General features: G+C 57.8%; 1 protein-coding gene across 1 annotated transcript; it reads right to left on the bottom strand.

Moving 5' to 3' along the window:
- Positions 1-4,962: 4,962 nt before the first annotated feature.
- On the bottom strand, positions 4,963-19,219 carry RPS6KA4 (ribosomal protein S6 kinase A4). The gene is made up of 17 exons (XM_055143152.1): positions 18,987-19,219; positions 18,814-18,885; positions 18,022-18,240; positions 17,821-17,936; positions 16,372-16,479; positions 16,211-16,291; positions 16,030-16,133; positions 15,796-15,946; positions 11,509-11,673; positions 7,778-7,906; positions 7,534-7,667; positions 7,339-7,432; positions 6,932-7,105; positions 6,643-6,837; positions 6,170-6,329; positions 5,857-6,020; positions 4,963-5,571 (listed from the first exon to the last, which is right to left on the bottom strand). The coding sequence occupies exons 1-17, from the start codon at positions 19,039-19,041 to the stop codon at positions 5,398-5,400; spliced, it is 2,295 nt and encodes a 764-aa protein (XP_054999127.1). The 5' UTR covers positions 19,042-19,219; the 3' UTR covers positions 4,963-5,397.
- Between the last annotated feature and the right edge of the window lie 202 nt (positions 19,220-19,421).

Raw genomic sequence — 19,421 nt, 5'->3', positions numbered from 1 at the left:
CACTGGGTGTCACCCAAAAGGCCAAACAAACAAAACAGAAAGTGCCTCCACTTAATATAAAATAATATCATATGAGACGGACTGTTGGTGCCCAGCCAAATCAGGAAGGTGAGTCCTTGGACGCTGCCCTGCAAGCAGGAAGCAGAACCAGGACCCCACGTGGCACTAAGTGGGCGACCCTAAGCTTGAGAGTCTGATTGATACGGAAAAGGCAAAACCGACCCTCTGTGGCCAGCAAATTTCTGCAGCATAAGGCAGCAGCTTCCCCTTGTCACATATCTCAGGCCTAGGGAGGGGTTGGATGGAAACATTCTTTCCCATCTATCACAGACCCCAGGCGTGAGGAGGTCATGATCCATGTTTTTTCGTTTCTGTAACTGACTATGTTAATTTGCATATTCTTACCACGTGGTTAAATTTCATTGGACAATTAGAATAAGCCAGCAAGTAAAAGGAGGCTGAAAAGGCTGCTCTCGTCACAAGATCTGGGCCAGTCTCGGGATCCTCCGTGAACAGTAATTTCTCTCGAGTTCCTGTCTCAGAGCCTCAGACCGCTTAACCGAATGTTCGTACAACAAACGTTGGATTGCTGAGACATCTTTTTCTCTTTAATCTATTTTACCCAAGGACAGTAGACACAAGGGCCATGAATATTGCCCCATGGTTGGCAGCCTGCCTCATGAGCAGGGGGCGAAGGCAGCTGGAACAGAGAGGGGATCACTAAGTCAGTGCTGGTTGGAGGAATCGGTCGGGATGGGGGATGTGTGCCGAAAGTAGATAAAGGACCAAACGTGATAGCCTCTCAGTATCTGTATTGCAGACCATAATGCCCCAAAGTAGAGAGAGAGTAAGGGGGAAATTGTCTGCTATGGAGGCAGGGGGAGGGTTGAAAAGGCAGGGAGATACTAGGGACATTGGTGGTGGAGAACGTGCACTGGTGAAGGGATGGATGTTGGATCATTTTATGCTGACTGAAACTCAAACATGAAAGTTTTTTTGTTTGTTTGTTTGTTTTCTTTTTGGGTCACACCCAGCAATGCACAGGGGTCACTCCTGGCTCATGCACTTAGGAATCACCCCTGGCGGTGCTCAGGGGACCATATGGGATGCTGGGATTTGAACCCGGGTCGGCCGCGTGCAAGGCAAACGCCCTACCCGCTGTGCTATCACTCCAGCCCCAAACATGAAAGTTTTGTAACTGTATCTCATGGTGATTCAATTTAAAAAAAAAAAGTGCCTCTACTTTGCATGGCCAACTCCACACGCGTGCCGTGCCCCAGGACTGACCTCCCGGATGCAGGGAGGACCCTGGGGTCTCCGGGCCTCTGCAGGGGGAGGCAGCACCCGCCAGCCCAGGATGCTGAGGCCTGAGCGCTGAGCCAGGGTGGGGCCCGCAGTGCCCAGCCCACCTCCTACCCTGGCTCCAGGGTGGTTGTGCCCACTTCTCTGTGTCCCCTCCCATGTCCCGTGTGCTCCCATCAGCCGGCCTGTGACAGGTTTGTAGGGACATCTGTGTTCACCCACTGAGCAGGAAAGCAGCACCCTTGGGACCTGGGGGTGCATGACAGATTCCCACACCCCGTCTCAGGGAAGTGACCATGACAGAGGACAGTCTTGCCGGACTTGGGGCCCTGGGGGAGCTCCCAGCATGAAGGCAAGGCTCGGAGGGGGGAGGAAAATGGAAGTGGGACGGCCACCCCACAGAGCACTGGGAGCAAGCCCTGGGTCCAGCCCCATGCCCCGGCCACCCCTCAGTTGGGAGAGGGTCCGAAGCCAGTTATCAAGGCCCAACCCCCTCCCCCCAGAAATTTGAGTTCACCCCAGGAACTCAGGGAGCCCAAGAATTCAGCCCACTGGGGCTGGAGCGATAGCACAGCGGGTAGGGCATTTGCCTTGCACGCAGCCAACCCGGGTTCTAATCCCAGCATCCCATATGGTCCCCTGAGCACCGCCAGGAGTAATTCCTGAGTGCAGAGCCAGGAGTAACCCCTGTGCATCGCCGGGTGTGACCCAAAAAGAAAAAAAAAAAAGAATTCAGCCCACTGTGCTGCCCCTCCCATTCACAGCTCACGATCCAGAAAAAACCCACCCTGGGGACTCTCGGGGCTTTATTTAGATGGCACCGCTACATGGGGGACAGAGAGGGCTCCGGCTATGTCCCACCCTGAGCCTCACGCCCCATCTCCCCTTGATAGCCCAGCCAGCTGGAAAAGGTCACTGGCAGGAGCTCGGGTGAGAAACACTCAGGGGTCCTGAGGGCGGAGGTGCTGGGAAGCCATGTCGTGTCTGTGTCAAGGAGATGTCACACCAAGGGCTGGGCTCTTCTCAAGCACCCTGAGATGCACATGTAGGGCTGGAGAGAGTGCAGTGGGAGGGCGCTGGCCTGGGTTTGAGCCCCAATTGCACTGGTCCCCTGAGCACTGCCAGGAGTAATGCCTGAGCACTGCCAGGAGTAACCCCTGAGCATCACCAGGTATGGCCCTCTCCATTTCCAGGAGATATCCAGTCCTGTCAAGCTATCACCAGCACTTTGGGGTGATGGGGGTGGGAGGGTTGGGGTCTTTGGAGTCTTGGGGCTCTGAGCACTCTTGATGGTGCTCAGGGGTTCATATAAGGGCTGGATTCAACGCAGGGTCAGTGCCTTAACCCCTGTACCATCATCTCTCCAGCCTCGGGCATCAGCATTTTTTAAAATTTTTTATTGAATCACCATGTGAAAAGTCACAAAGCTTTCAGGCTTAAATCTCAGTCATACAGTGATCAAACACCCATCCCTTCACCAGTGCACCTGTCCCACCACCAAGAACCCACGTGTACCTCCCATCCCACCCCTACCCCCTGCCTGTGTGGCTGATGATTTCCACTTTACTTTCTCTTTACGTTGATTACATTCAATATTTCAACAGAAAACTCACTACTATTATTTGGGATTTTCTCCCAACAATCAGACCTGCCAAAAAGGCAGCATTTGATAATTTGTTTTCCATTGCTGAGAATGATGAGCATATGGAGTTTTGGATTTCTGGTATTTTAGTAATTAAGTCCAGAGAAATTTCTGCCAGAAGTTGCACCATTGCAAGCTCATACCTCTGTTTAGTGGGTCTTATAAGATGGCAGTCACCACACCGCTACCAGGGAAGGAAAGGCTGAGAGAGAAAAACCTTTCCCTTTCCAGGGCTGCATGGGGCCATAGCTTAGTTCACAGTCTAGAGGGCATCAGCGTCTTACCAGAGCAGGAGCTAAGAGCTGAATTAGGGGAATCAGAGTTCGATTCCCACCTACGCTCCAGCTCTCTAGAGAAAGAGAGAGAGAGAGAGAGAGAGAGAGAGAGAGAGAGAGAGAGAGAGAGAGAGAGAGAGAGAGAGAGAGAGAGAGAGAGAGAGAGAGATGAGAGAGGGAGAGAGAGGGAAGGAAGAGGGAAGGAGAGAGAGAAAGTAGAGAGAGAGGGACGGACAGGAAGGGAAGGAAGCAGGGAGAGTAAGGGGGAGGGAGGGGGAAGGCAGGGAGACCTCCCCTCCTCCATCTGAGTCTGGGCTGTTATTGGTCCTTCAGCCCCTCAGTCCGGGCCACCTTCGCTTCAGCCTCTCCCCATCCACCTGGAGAGTAGAGCCAGGAGTAACCCCTGAGCACCGCCGGGTGTGACCCCCCCCATAAAAAAAGACCACCCCTTCCAGAGGGATCCCACAGGTTAAACTCCTTCCTCAACGGCAATGCACACCCCTGGACGCTGACCCGAAGTTGAGGCTCATTATAAACACGCCCCCGTTCCTCTCGGTAATAAGCACACGCTTACCCCACACCCAATCCCAACAACCCCCTCTAAGGACCCAGTTCTCTAAGAACCCATCTCCCCACCCAATCATGTTTGGGGAGTCCGGATGCAGATTTAAGCCAATCAGAGCCAATCAGAGTGTGGCGTCCCTGAGCGCCATGATTGGTTCAAAGTACGCCCATGACCTGAATGGACCAATCAGAATCCAGTTAGGCTTTCCATGGGGAATGCTGAAATAGATGCTCACCAGATGAAACAGACCCTCACTATTTCAGTGGGGACCTCCCAGCACCCAGATTAGGACCAAAAGAAGTGTCCACCAAACTGAAACTTCACGAAAAGAAAAGGAAAAGAAAAGAAAAGAAAAGAAAAGAAAAGAAAAGAAAAGAAAAGAAAAGAAAAGAAAAGAAAAGAAAAGAAAAGAAAAGAAAAGAAAAGAAAAGAGAAAAATGGGGCTGGAGCAGTAGCATAGCGGGTAAGGCATTTGCCTTGCATGCGGCCGACCTGGGTTCGACTCCCAGCATCCCATATGGTCACCAGAGCCAGGAGTGATTTCTGAGTGCATAAGCCAGGAGTAACCTTTATGCATCGCTGGGTGTGACCCAAAAAGAAAAAAAAGGAAAAAAAAAAGAAAATCTTTAAAAAAAAAGAAAAGAAAAAGGTCAGAGTGGGAAGGGTGTCCTAATCATGGGGGCATTTGGATCAGGCTTTGCCCAAAGCACCCCTGGGTAACCTTCAAATCTTGTGCCTAAGCAAGTTTGGCTTTTCTCCCGTTTACAGAGAGCCCACACAGTCTCTGTGCCCATCACGCATCACAGCCAAACGCCTCCGTGTATCCTGCAAGACCATCCTCTCCCCTCCGAGGCACCAAACCCCATTTGCTCAAAGTTTGTCCTGGCCCAGGACTTCAGCACCGCCCCGGACCCCAACCCCACACATAAACCACACACTGCACTGGGTGGACTTTTATTTTAAAGTCAAAGGCACAGCCTGGATTGGGCTGAGGCAGTGACTGAGAATGCCCGGCCCAGACCGACCCCCCCCTCCAAGGCCCCACCAACCCCCAACTAGGGGTGGCTGCACCAAAGGAGAGAGGGTGGGTGAGAAAGGAGGTTCTCCCCTTTCAGAGGGGTCGCCTACCTCCTTCTTTAGCCCCAACAGGGGAAAAGCAGGTGACATAAAGTGAGGCAGAAATGCTTCAGGGGTCCCTCAAGTCGACCTGAACCTCCCCACCCAGGTCTTTGGTGGACAGAATTGCACAGTCCATAAAGTGACAGCTTGAGGGGAGCCCCCTCCCGGCAGCAGGGTCTGGGGCGCGGGCAGCGAAGAGCCCTCCTCCGCACCCCCTGCAACTCAGTGCTTAGAAACGGGGAGCCCCTACCTGCTGGAGCAGCCCACCCCTCTCCAGCCGGCCCCTTTCCTCCCTGCATCTCTAACTCTATCCAGTAAGACATTAAAAAAAATTCTCTGCTTATAAAAATACTTCTGCTCTGTCGGTGGGGGAGGTCGGGTGCGGGAAAATTGGGGGGTGGGGAGGAGGGGGTGACTATGGGAGGTCCCGGGCCAAAGAGTCCGGCTCCCAGGTCACAGTCCCGAGCAGGGAGGAGGGGTCACCGTGGCAGGGGCTAGGAGGGGGGCAGGGGGCCGTTGGCTCGGCGCGGGGCTCCCTTGGCGGCAGGTGCGGGAGACACGCGGCGGGCGGTGGTCGCGCTCCGCAGCTTCAGCTTCCTCCGCTTGGCCAGCGGCGCGTTCTCCACGCTCTTCAGGAAGAAGCCCTCGCGCTTGCCGCGGTTGAATGCCTGGCCAAGAGCACGGCGTGAGTTTCCCCAGCCTCGGTCTGGCCCCCACAATGGGCCCTCGCGCCCATCCCACTACGTCCGTGCCCACTGATCTTGGTCTCCAGTCTCGAAAAAAAGGTCAGGATAAGGACCCGCCAGTGGTTCATCCCTCCGCACCGTCCCGCCGGCCCCGCCCCCTCCCTCGAGGCCCCGCCCACCGGACCTATCGAAAGCCACGCCCACAGATCGGCACGCCTACCGAAGGCCCCGCCATCTACAAGCCCCGCCCAAGACCCCGCCCCTCACCATAAAGGTCGCATTTAACCCGGAGCGCACGGCAGGCCCGGACGACTCCAGCACATCGGGTGTCCGGAGCGGTGGGGAAGACCGCGCGCTGCCGTCCTGCAGCCACGAGCTGCCCCGCAGCCCCTCGAGCTTCAGCCGCTTGGCGGGGTCCACAGTCAAGAGTCCTGGAGGGGGCGCAGAGAGGTGTTGGGGAGGGTCTGCGTGTGAAAGCTCTCTGCCCATTAGGGGATTTCCACCCGCCCCTCCGCCAACCTGAACACCTCCCCCGTCACCTCCCCCTCCCCCATCTGATCTATGACCTTGGGATGCGCACCTCGGACCAGCTCCTTGGCTTCTTCAGACACGCCCTGCCAGGCCTCCCCGTCCAGGGAGAAGCGCCCCTCGCGAATCTTGCACATGATCTCGGCTGCCTGGCTCTGCCCGCCCTGGCCTGAGGCCCCCTGGAAGGGGACCTGCCCGGACAGCATCATGTACTGGGGGGGAAAGTGAGACCAGCCTGGGCTGAGGGGCCAGACACAGGACATGCACCCGCTGCAGGGGGCAACTCAAGGTCCCCACGTCTAGGAGCCCTGAGCTGGCTCCAGGCACCCGGATGCCCAGAGCCCAGCACCAGAGGGACCTTGCCTCCGAGTTAGGGTGACCTCTGTTCCCAGTCTCAACACAAACCCTGCCATGCTCACCAAGATGACCCCTGTCCCCTGCCTTGGGATCCCTTTTGTCCCACGTCAGAACCCCAGGCTTGGGGGTGGGGGGATCCTGAGCCGTCCTGGGGGACCCGTCGCATACCAGAATGACCCCGAGGCTCCAGAGATCACAGGACTCGTCGTAGCCCTGCTGCGCCAGCAGCTCAGGGGCGGCGTACTGCAGCGTGAAGCAGGGGGTCTGCATGGGCTCCGCGGGGCTCTGCGGGCGCAGCCGCGCGAACCCGAAGTCGATGATCTTCACCGGGGCTCCGGGCGTGTCGTCGGCGTACAAGATGTTCTGGGAGGGCGGCGGGAGGCGGGGCAGGGGCATCAGAGACGGGCGGTGGGCGCCGGGAACCTCCCCCGCCGTCGTGGGTGGGCGCGGCGCCCACCTCCGGCTTGAGGTCGCGGTGGACCACGCCCGCCTCCTCGTGCATGAAGCTCACGGCTGACACGAGGCTGCGCAGGATCTGGCTGGCCTCGGACTCGCTGAAGTGCCGCTTCTTGCGGATGTGTTCCAGCAGTTCCCCGCCGCGCAGCAGCTCCAGGACCAGGTACGTATGCAGCTGCGGTGGGGGTGGGCGCAGAGTCAGCAGCCGGGCCTGCCCCGAGGCTCAAACGCCGAACAAATTCAGCCGGAGCTACCCCCAAATCTAAATCCCCTTCCCTGAACCCTCCCTCCATGGTTCACCTTCCAATCCCGAATCCAACTCCCCCCAGGTCCCTTCCCTCGGCCCTGCCCCTTTTGGCCCCGCCCCTTCTCGGCCCCACCCCCAGCTCCCCTGCGGGAACCAGTTACCTGATCATGATGCACCTCGTGCAGCTTCACCACGTTGGGGTGCGTCTGGCACAGCCGCAGGGCGGCCACCTCGCGCTGTGTGTTCGCCTCCAGCCTGGGAGTTGGGGACACAGAGCCCCGGTCAGGACTTACGGGTCTCTGCGGCCATTCACTGGCCCGCCAGACCCTGGCGCTACCCAAGCGGGGTCCGCCCACCTGCGACTGAGGATCTTGACGGCGAACTCCTGGCCGCTCTGGCGCTGACGGCAGCGCCGACACACGGAGAAGCTGCCCTGGCCCAGCGCCGGCTCCCGCAGGTCTAGCTCGTACAGCTGGAAGAACGGCGATTCCTGGGGGACAGAGGGGCGCGTCAGTGCTCCCGAGAAGCTCCCGCCAGAAGCCCACAATGCAGCCCCCCTCCCCCATTCACCTTCGCGGCTCCGCATCCTGGCACCCTCACCTGCATCATGGCGCTCCTGGCGACTGCTGCCCGGCCAGGCCTCTCCCCAGCGCCGGGCGCTCCCAGCACGTCAGTCATCACCGCGTTATTGTGGTCAAACAGGATGGACGGAGCCACGAAGGAGTAGCCCTGTGGGCAGGGAGGAGGGCAGGGGCATGGGCATGGGGCTTTGGGGTCCAGGGGAGTGCCGTGACTGCTGTCTTCCATCCACGGCTCGGGGCCACTGAGTCCCACCTTGTTCCGGCTCCCACCGCCATGACCCCTTTGTTCCTTCCTCATCACTGGGACAGGCCATCAAGGGCCTCACTCAGCATACGGGAGTAGCCCAGACTAGGATGGGCTGAACGGAGGAATCGTTACGGGCATCTCACACGCACATACATGGACATGCATACACATGCATATAACATATATACATACATATACCTATGTTCGCATTCACATGTGTAGTCACTTGCATACACACATATACATACACTCACATACACACATATGCTCATAAATACATTCACACAGATATACACGCATGACTTAAGAAACTATCCCGGGAGTCAGAGAGCTAGTACAGCAGGTAAGGCCTTGCGCATGGCTGGCCCAGGTACAATCCGCGGCATTTCATATGGTTTCCCAAGCACCGCCGGGAGTGATCCCGGAGTACAGAGCCAGGAATAACCCCTGAGTGTTCTGGCTGAGCACCCACCCCCCTGCAAAAAGAGAGAGAGAGAGAGAGAGAGAGAGAGAGAGAGAGAGAGAGAGCAGGAAAGCAGGAGAGAGATTTTTTTTCAACTCTAGCCACTAAAAGCCAATTTCTTTTCTTTTTTTTTCTTTTTTTTTGGTTTTTGGGTCACACCCGGCGATGCACAGGGGTTACTCCTGACTCTGCACTCAGGAATTACTCCTGGCGGTGCTCAGGGGACCATATGGGATGCTGGAATTCGAATCTGGGTCGGCCGTGTGCAAGGCAAACGCCCTACCCGCTGTGCTATTGCTCCAGCCCCTTTTTTTTTCTTTTTTATAGAACCAAAATACTTATTTCTTCTTTTCAAATCAACTTTTAGCCAAAAGAGATGCAGAGATTCAGACTGCATGCATATGAGCCTGGGTTCACCCCACACCACTAGGGTCCCCAAGCACCAATGGGCGTAGACCAAAAACAAGATTTCAAATCAACCTTTGACCTCTCCTGCAAGGGGCAGGGCTGGGCGGGAGGGCTGCCGGGGAAAGAGAAACTGAGAGAGAGGCTGGGGAGGGGGTCAAAGGGCTCAGGCTCTCCAGAGCACTGTATTCACATCCCAGACAAAAAAAAAGAGGGAAAAACAAAATTAGCTCTGCCTTTCCTGGGTACCGAAGAACAATTGTCGGGCCTCTCAAAATGACTCTGCGTTTTCTCCTCATAGACACAGATGCACATGTATACACACACATACATATACACACAGATACACAGTTGTATGCCTATATATACACACATAGGCATACACATACTCGCAATCACACACACACACACACACACACACACACACACACACACACATACTCACTCACATACACTCACATGCACATACTTTATCCTAAAAACACAGCACCCCGGACCCCCATCCCACCCCACTTTCCTGTGCCTAAGACTGTCAATCTGCTGCTACATTCCCAGGCCCGCCTCAGCGGCTGGCCCATGGCAAACGTTTACATATTTGTGAAAGTTCTTGCTTGTGAGTCGTTATTTCCTTTCTCGTGAGCATGATAAGCCAAGGGCGGAGGGACACCGCAGCACAGGGCTGCCGTTTATAAGCACTGGGGAGTGGCATGGACCCCCCCATACTGGCCCACTCTTATGCAATAGTAACGCAGCCGAGGGGAGGGACACAGAGATTGAATGCAGTTTCCAGCCCTGGGAGCTCCCAGAACTTCAGGGGCGGTGTGGTCTGTGACATTTCTTTTTCACTTTTTGGGGCCACACCCGGCAATTCTCAGGGGTTACTCCTAGCTCTGTACTCAGGAATCACTCCTTGAGGTGCTCGGGGGACCATAAGGGATACTGGGAATCTGAACCTGGGTTGGCCGCATGCAAGGCAAACGCACTCCCCAGTGTGCTATCACTCCAACCCCAGTCTGTGGCATTTCTCAGCAAAGAAACAGCCCAGGGCCAGGGCAGTGGGAAGCACTTGGTTTAAAAGGTGAGCGTGGGGCCGGAGCGATAGCACAGCGGGTAGGGCGTTTGCCTTGCACGCGGCCAACCCGGGTTCGATCCCCGGCATCCCATATGGTCCCCTGAGCACCGCCAGGAGTAATTCCTGAGTGCAAAGCCAGGAGTAACCCCTGAGCATTGCTGGGTGTGACCCAAAAAGAAAAAAAAAAAAAAAAGGTGAGCGTGGGGGCTGGAGCAATAGCACAGCGGGTAGGGCGTTTGCCTTGCATGCGGCCGACCCGGGTTTGATTCCCAGCATCCCATATGGTCCCCTGAGCACCGCCAGGAGTAATTCTTGTGTGCAGAGCCAGGAGTAACCCCTGTGCATCGCCAGGTGTGACCCAAAAAGCAAAAAAAAATAAAATAAAAAATAAAAGGTGAGCGTGAGGCCGGAACGATAGTACAGTGCGGAACGATAGTACAGTGGGTAAGGCATTTGCCTTGCATGCAGCCAACCCGGGTTCGATCCCTGGTATCCCATGTGGTCCCCCAGGCACTGCCAGGAGTAATTCCTGAGTGCAGAGCCAGTAGTAACCCCTGAGCATCACTGGGTGTGACCCAAAAAGCAAAAATAAATAAATAAAATAAATAAAATAAAAATAAAAGGTGAGGCTGAGGGCCCGGAGCCATAGTACGGCAGGTAAGGCACTTGCCTTGTACGCGGCCAACCCAGATTCGATCCTTAGCACCCCATCCCTGAGCAGGCCAGGAATGATTCTCCATACCACTATGTATGGCCCCAGAACCCGTAAGTAATAAAAACAGTGAGCTTGAAGGTGGTCTGCATGGGGACCGTGTGAGGGGCACCCCGGGGAGAGGGGTATGTTTTTTGTTTGTTGGGGGCCTTGCCCAGCCCTACTAGGGCTTACTCCTGGCTCTGCTTCAGAAATCACTCCTGGCAGTGCTCAGGGGACCACACGGAACGCCGGGGATCGAACCTGGGTCTGCTGCATACAAGGCAGGCACATTAACCCTGATGTACTATCGCTCTGGCCCCCAAAGCGTTTCCGTATTTTTTCAGAGAATTTTATTTTGGGGAGTGTCCCCAAGTAGTGGCCAGGGGCCAGGGGGGTTGCTCCAGGTGATACCCAGGGGACCCCACAGCCCTGAGAATCGACTCCAGGCCCCTGCGTGCCAAGCATGTGTTCCAGCCCCCTGAGCCCTCTTCCTGGCTGTGAGCAGTATGTTCTGGAAGCCTGAGCGGGTCAGTGCTGCTGTGGCACCCAGAGTGACCATGGGGAGGACTCATGGAGGAGCTAAAGCCACATCGCACAGAGCCTCGAACACTGGACTCGTCCACGGGCCTCCACCCACTCTAAACACGGCTTCTCTTCCTGGGGGCTACCTGAGCGAGTGAAGGGCTGGGAACTTTGACGTCATCGCTGAGACAGGCAGGAACTGCCGCCAAAATTCAAGATACACCCGGTGCAATCAAAGCTATGTCCTTCCTGCCGGGACCGTCTCTCGGACTGACTCTGAGTACCCCACAAGTGGAACCACTGGGGGAGCTACTGATGCTATTCAGACCCTTAAGCCCCCCACTCACCTGGAAGATTCGAGGGTCCCCAGACGGGGGGCTGCCAGGAGGTGAATACACAGGCTCCAGCCGAGTAAATTCCTCTGCAAAGTTGCCCACATCCAGCTCGGAACGGATCTGGGGTCGGAATGGAGCCGGAATCTTCCGGGCCGCCAGCGCAGCCCAATCCAGACCCTGAGAAGGAAAAGGGGCCAAAGGGTCAGAAGGGGGAACCCCTCCCTGGTCACTCAGGCCCCTCTCATGGGGCAGCTCCTCAGTGAGGCATCAGGGGACAAAATTACTCTTCCTGCCCCCTCACTGCATTGCACGTGCATTCATTCATACACACATACACACACACACACACACACAGAGCTTTGATTTCCCCCTCTGATAACTCGACAGTCCCGTTTCCCTGGAAAAACCATCCAGGGCTCCATCCCACGGTCAGTTCTTCTGTTGAACTTAAATCTGCAAGGGTGGGGGGACCTGGCACTGCTAGGACTACCCCCCCCACTCCCGGGGGCCAAGTGATATGATGAAATCTCCAAGCACACCGCAGCACCAAAAGACAGAACTTCCTCATGACATGGATTCAGCACCTGGGTGCAGCTTGACCTGAAGCTCAATCCCTTTCCCTCCTGGCAGCTAGAAACAGCTAAGCTAGTGTGACAGGACCTAGTGCCAGTCTGATCACATCTATTCTGCCTGCGTCCCTTGTAAGGGGAAAAAATAGCACTTTAAACATTAAAGATAGTGCTTTATACCAATAACCTCGCCCTTGGGACGACTCATAGCTAGGAAGCAAAAATGAAAGGTAAGAATCCAAGGACGGGTGTGCAAGAGGTGAATGATTGACACGTGCTCATTTTTATCCTCCCCTCCTGCTTCCTGATGAGAGAGCAGCCTCGATGGCAAGAGCCCCAGCAGTCATCTGAGGCCATGAGGCCACCCTGGGGACAGAGGCTACAAGCTAAGGCTGTCCCCGGCTAAGAGAGGAACAGCCAAAAATAAAAGGAATCCAGGGGCCAGCTCTGTGGTAGGGCAGATGCTTCCCATGAATGCAGGCCTGGGTCCAATCCCAGCGCCCCCCCAAAAAAAAAATTTGCAGTTAGAAAGGAACTCGGATTCACGAAGATACCACAGCAGCCCAACCTCTACACTTGTGTTTGTTTGGTTTGTGGGCCGCACCCAACGGCGCTCAAAGGCCCCTCATAGCTCTGGGCACGGGGTTGTTCCAGCAGCGCTTGGAGGATTGACACGCCAAGCAGGCGCACGGTCTCTTTGCCCCTTCAAGGAAATCAAACCTTGAATGACTTCCCTGGCACCCCACGAGGCTTCTCTATTAGGGAGCGGGGTTAGGGCCACACCTGGAGGTGCTCAGGGGCTACTCCTGGCTCAGTGCTCAGGAGTGGCCACTGGCAGTGCTCAGGAGACTGCATGTGGGGTCAGCCAAGTGCGAGCAAGCGCCTGGCCTCTGGCACCATCTCTCCAGCTCCCACGAGGTTTCATTTTGTGAATCACTGTGGTAATAATATTTTTAAATTCTCTTAAATTAAAAAAAATATATATTGGAGGCCGGAGCGATAGCACAGTGGGTAGGGCGTTTGCCTTGCACGCGGCCGACCCGGGTTCGATCCCCGGCATCCCACATGGTCCCCCAAGCACCACCAGGAGTAATTCCTGAGTGCAAAGCCAGGAGTAAACCCTGTGCATCGCCAGGTGTGACCCAAAAAAGCAAAAAAAAAAAAAAAAAAATTAATGTAGGGCAAAGGATAGGACAGCAGGGAGGGCGCTTGCCTTGCATGCGGTTGACCCGGATTCGATCTCTGGCACCACATAAAGTCCCCTGAGCACCGCCAGGAGTGATTCCTGAGTGCAGAGCCAAGAGTAAGTCCTGAGCATCACCAGGTGTGACCCAAAAAGCAAACCAACAAACAAAATGAATGCAGGGACCAGAAGGGAACAGAGTGGTCAGGGCACAGGCCCTGCTCCAGACTGGGCTCAATTCTCGGCCCCACATGATCCCCCTGTACCACCGCCAGGGAGTCCCAGGTATCCCCAACACGGCAGGGTCTGAGCCTCAGGCACTGGCATGGGACTGCTGGTCTGGGTGGCCGAGAATTACAGGTAAGCGCCCCCCCCCCGCCACACACACACACACACACACACACACACACACACACACACTGGGCCTCTGAGCATGCTTGGGAAGCCCCACAAAATTAATTCAAATAGGCTGAGGCCTGAGCGATAGTACAGTGGGGAGGGCACTTGCCTTGCACCTGGCTGACCTGGGTCAAGTCCCCAGCATTCCATACGGTCCCCCGACCCCATCAAGAATAACCCCATAGGGGCTGGAGCCATAGCACAGCGGGTAGGGCGTTTGCCTTGCACACGGTTGACCCGAGTTCAATTCCCAGCATCCCATATGGTCCCCCGAGCATTGCCAGGAGTAATTCCTGAGTGCAGAGCCAGGAATAACCCCTATGCATTGCTGGATATGACCCCCCCCAAAAAAATAACCCCATATAATAACCAAATATGAGACTAATACCCAAGGACAGTAGAAACCAGAGCCAGGGGACTGGTCCATGGTTGGAAGCCTGTCACAGTGCGTGTGTGTAAGGGGAGGACAGTTAGGACAGAGAAGGGACCGCTATGACAATGATAATTGGAAATGATCACTCTGGACAAGAACTGAGTGCTGAAAGGAGGTAAAGGGATATGCAGGATAACCTGTCAGTACCTGTATTGCAAACCATCATGCCCAAAAGGCGAGAGAGAGAGAGAGAGAGAGAGAGAGAGAGAGAGAGAGAGAGAGAGAGAGAGAGAGAAAGAGAGGAAAACTGGGAGGAAAGGGGGAAAGGTGGCAGGAGGAAAAGGGGGCACTGGTGGTGGGAAATATCCACTTGTAGAGGGATGAGTGTTGGAACATTGTATGACTGAAACACAATCATGAGCAACTTTGTAACTGCATATCTCTGGTGAGTCGATTAAAAGAGAGAGAGGGGCTGGAGCTATAGTGCAGCAGGTAGGGAGTTTGCCTGGCACGCAGCTAGCCCGGTTTGATCCCCAGCATCCCATATGGTCCCCCGAGCACCGCCAGGAGTGATTCCTCAGTACAAAACAGGAGTAACCCCTGAGCACCTTTGGGGTGTGACACAAAAAGCAAAAAAAAATAATAATTAATAATAATAATAATAATAATAAAATAAATAAAGAGAAAGAGAGAGAGAGAGAGCGATCTCTGAGCACAGAGCCAGGAGTAATCCCTGAGCACAACAGGTGTGGCCCCAAAAGCAAACGAAGGGCTAAGATAGTCAGGGGAAAGAAGTGCAGACACAGGGTGGCAGGCACGGGGCCGGGTCAGTGCCAGCACGACACAGTCCTCGGGCACCCTGAGGCGTAGCCCTCGTGGCGTCAGAGAAGCTTCCAAACCAGAAACTTCAAACAATTTGAAGTTTAAATACTTTAAATACTTTTTTAAAAAAATGGGGAGTCTGGAGTGATAATATGGCGGGTAGGGCACTTGTCCTGCACGCGGCCAACCCAGCTCGATCCCCAGCACCCCAGACAGTTCCCCCGAATCTGCCAGGAGTAACCCCAGTCATGGCCGCCCCACAAAAAATGTTTTCATTCACGCTCCCTCACTTGGTGACAGAGTGGCCTGATCCCTGCCAGCCTCCGTCTCATCTATACAGACGGGGTGATGAGGAGGGCAGGGGACGGCGCAGACTCCAGACCGGGAGCAGGCGGGCCGGGCTGCCCCAGGCCAGGCTCTCCCGCCCCGTTCTCAGCTGGTGAGCAAAGCCCTCCTCCCTCTGACAAGCATGACTGCAGGGGGCGGGAAGGCAAGCGCCAAGGGGCACAGGGCGCCTGCAGCACGGGTCCAGGCTGAAACCAGGGGAACACCCCGTCCCCGTGCCATCTCGGGCAAATGACCCCAACTTTCATCCCTGCCAACCCCACGTCTGAGGAATCTCGAATTCCGAGCTCCAAAGCAGGGACAGGGCCCTTGGGCAAAGGATCAAAACCCTCAGGCCCATGGGGCTGGAGCAATAGCACAGTGGGTAGGGCGTTTGCCTTGCACACGGCCGACCCGGGTTCAATCCCCAGCATCCCATATGGTCCCCTGAGCACTGCCAGGAGTAATTCCTGAGTGCAGAGCCAGGAGTAAGCCCTAAGCATCACCGGGTGTGACCCAAAAAGAAAAACAGGCCCAAAGGAAGCAACATTGACCAGCCAGCCCCAGCTTGCAGAGGGTAGGCAGAGAGCCAGGGGGATGCAGCTGAGGGGTGCAGCTAGGGTCCTCACCTGGAAGAAGGGGTGATTCTTGACGTCCTGTGCCCCCTGGGGGCCCGCGCCCAGCCGCTTCTTGGGGTCCTTGCAGAGCAGCCGCTGCAGGAGGTCCTGTGCCACGGGCCCGATCCGGGGAGGGAAGGGAGGGGAGCACTTCAGGATCCGTCTGGGAGGATGGGGGGCGCGTCAGGGGCCGCGAGCCCCCCTCCCCACAGCCCCTCACCGCCCTCTGCGTCCAGCCCCGCTCACCGGGACACCTCGGCCTGCGTGTTCCTCTCCCCCTCCAGGGTGAAGGGCGAGGCACCGGTCAGCAGCTCGAAGAGCAGGATGCCCAGACTCCACCAGTCCACGGCCTGCAGGGGCACCCATGAGCGCCCGCCACCGCTGCGCCCACCCCGCCCCCACCCCACCCCACCGCCCCACCACCCACCTTGCCGTGCCCCCACTTGCTGCGGATGATCTCGGGGGCCATGTACTCGATGGTGCCGCAGAAGGAGAAGGTGCGCTCTTTCTGGGGGGAGCAAGAGCACCCGCTAGCACGCCCACGGCCGCCAGCCCGGCCCGCGCAGGGTGGGCAGCAGGCCCACTCACCTCCTCCGTGAGGAACTCCTTGCTGAGCCCGAAGTCTGTGAGGACGATGTGGCCCTCGGCGTCCAGCAGCACGTTCTCCAGCTTCAGGTCCCGGTAGATGATGCCCAGCTGTGGGGGCACCAGGGCCGCTGAGGCGCCGCCCGCCACCCCCGCCCCAGCCCTGCCCAGGAGTCGGGGCTCGGGACCCAAACAAGCTCTGGGCGTCTGAAAGACCCGGTCCATCCCCGGCACCCGAGCACACGCGCCCACGGGCGACCCCCAGCACAGAGACGGAGTAGCCCCGGGGCACCACCAGGTCCCCCCAGAAAGGAAAGTGGGAAGCTGTGTGGGGTCCCAGGCTCTGAAGCCGCCAGGACCGAGGCCTGAGGGCTCCGGCTGAGGAAGTTCTGAGGTGCCGATAGGAAACCCCCTGCAGGAGGGGAGGGGACCCCACCAGGAGGAAGGACACACATGCACACAACACACGTTACCACAGACACACGTTCCACACACACCTTATACAAACCATACAATAGTATACCACAGACACAAACACACCACACAGACACAAACACACACCACACACAAACACACACCACACACAAACACACACACCACACAGACGCAAACACACACCACACAAACACAAACACACACACCACACAGACGCAAACACACACCACGCAGACACAAACACACACCACACAGACACAAACACACACACCACACAGACACAAACACACACCACGTAGACACAAACACAGTACCACAGACACACACTACACACACTATACCACATACACACATAACACACTATCACATACATACCACGTACACAAACACACACCACAAGGACACACTATGCCACAGACATACAAACACACCACAGGAGAGTCCACACACTATCCCACCGACACACTCACCGCTATACCACCAACAACCACCAACAGACGCATACGCATGCACACACACACACCAGCACCCCCCACACTATACCACACACAAACACACATACCACACAATACTATACCGCAGATACACACACGCCCCACAGGACAACAGGACAACCCACACGCTACATCATGAACACACACACACACCAGACACCCTACACACTTACACAGATACACACACACCACACACCACATACACTATGCCAGACACACCCCACATGCTATATCACATGCACACACCCCTCTACGCACACACACTGTACCACAGAACAAACACTCCCGCACACACTCCGATACACCGCACACAATACTATGCAGACACACACCGCACACAGATCCCACACACTGTACTAGAGAGTAAAAACCCCACACAAGCATACACCCCACGACACTTCACAGGCACACACAGAGTCCCCCCCCCACACACACACAGAGCACACACACACACCGCGCAGCTATACCGCACCCGCTACATGCAGACACCCGCCCCCGCGCACACGGCCGGGGCGGCGCCCACCTTGTGCAGATGCTCCAGGGCCAGCACAATCTCGCCCCCGTACACGCGCACCTCGGCCTCCTTGAAGTGCTGCCGCTGGTACAGGTGGGTGAACATCTCGCCGCCGTTCACGTAGTCTGGGGGTGCAGCGCAGGTTGGGGGTCCGCACCCGGCGTGCCCCCTCCCGCCCCCGCGGCCCGGCCGGCGCCCCCCTCGCCCTACCCAGGATGAGGTGCAGCTTGGCGTCCGTCTGGAAGGCGTAGTGCAGCGTGACCAGGAAGGGCGCCTGGCGCACCAGCTCCAGCACCGAGCGCTCGGTGCGCGTGTGCTCCTGCGTCTTGGCGCGCTGCACCAGCGCGGCCTTGCGCAGCACCTTCATGGCATACAGCTTCCCCGCGTCGTGCCCGCCCGCCTTCCGCACCAGGAACACCTTCCCGTAGGCTGCGGGCGCCACGAAGGGGCAGAGAGGAGGCCGTGAGCGGGAGGCGGGAGGGGGCGGAGGGGCAGGGCGCTGGGGGCGCGGGGTGCCAGCGGGGAGGGATGCTGGAGGAGGCAAACGTGCAAAGAACTGGCAGAGCCTTCTGGGGGGTGGAGGGTGCATCCCCCAGAGGGTGTGCGGCAGAGCCAGGGGGGTGGGGGGTGCAGCCCGGGGACGGGGGGCAGGAAACTATGCCAGCCCAGGAGGTGGCAGCTGGGCGGGGGGCGTGTGGGGACGTGCGGGCAGATAAGAGGGCGCGGCGCGGGAGGCTGCAGCCGAGGGGGCGGGGCCTGGGGCATAGGCGGGCTGTGCAAGCCCCGGAGAGGGCAGGAGCCAGGCACAGCCCCGCGGTGGGGGCGGCAAGCCCCCCCAAGGGATGGCACACCCGGAGCACGTTGCGGGAGCATCTGCGTGGGCAGGCGGGGCGAGGGGGGCGGGCTGTGCTGGTAAGGGGCGGGGGTCTGGGGGTGGCCAGGCCTCTGCGGGCGCGCCCGGGTCCCGGCCCCGACCCCGGGGGGGAGAGGGGGGGTCCTCACCTCCTGTGCCCAGCACCTTGAGCAGCTCAAAGTTCTCCACGCTCACCTTCTCCTCGTGCCCCGTCAAGTTGGCTGTGGGCACACGGGGTTGCTTGAGCCCGCAGCCCCCCGCCCTCCCCGCCGGCCCGGGCGCCCCCGGGGCCCGCCGCCCCCGCGCCGCGCCCCGGCCCCACCTTCCGTGATCCGCAGCTCCACGGCGCAGCCCTCGTCCTCGTCCTCGTCCCCCATGTCCCGCGGGTGTCGGGCCCGCGCGCTGGGCTCGGGAGGCGCCGGTTACATGGCGGCTGGGCCGGGGCGGGCGCTTCCTGGTGCCGCCTCCGGGCCGAGGCGGGCGCCGGCGCCGCCTCCCGCTCCCCGCCCCGCCGGCCTGAGTCAGGCGGCTGGAACGTGACAGCGGGCAGGCGGGGGCAGCGCGAGCTCCCGGGCCCCGGGGCGCCGGGGCTGGGTGCTGGCGGGGGGGGGGGACGCGGGGGTCCCCGGGCGACCCTCGGAGGAGCCTGGGAATCCACACCACCCCCTGATGTGTGCGTGGCTTGGGGGGGCCACCCAGAGGCTCCTCCAGGGGGTGCAGGCCCGAGGACGCCCGCCAGAGCTGCGGGGCTTGAGAC

Source organism: Sorex araneus, chromosome 6 (assembly GCF_027595985.1).
Source record: "Sorex araneus isolate mSorAra2 chromosome 6, mSorAra2.pri, whole genome shotgun sequence".
Lineage (NCBI taxonomy): Eukaryota > Metazoa > Chordata > Mammalia > Eulipotyphla > Soricidae > Sorex > Sorex araneus.
Note: the sequence above shows the minus strand (reverse complement) of the source record. Positions and strands in the feature narration are given on the sequence as shown.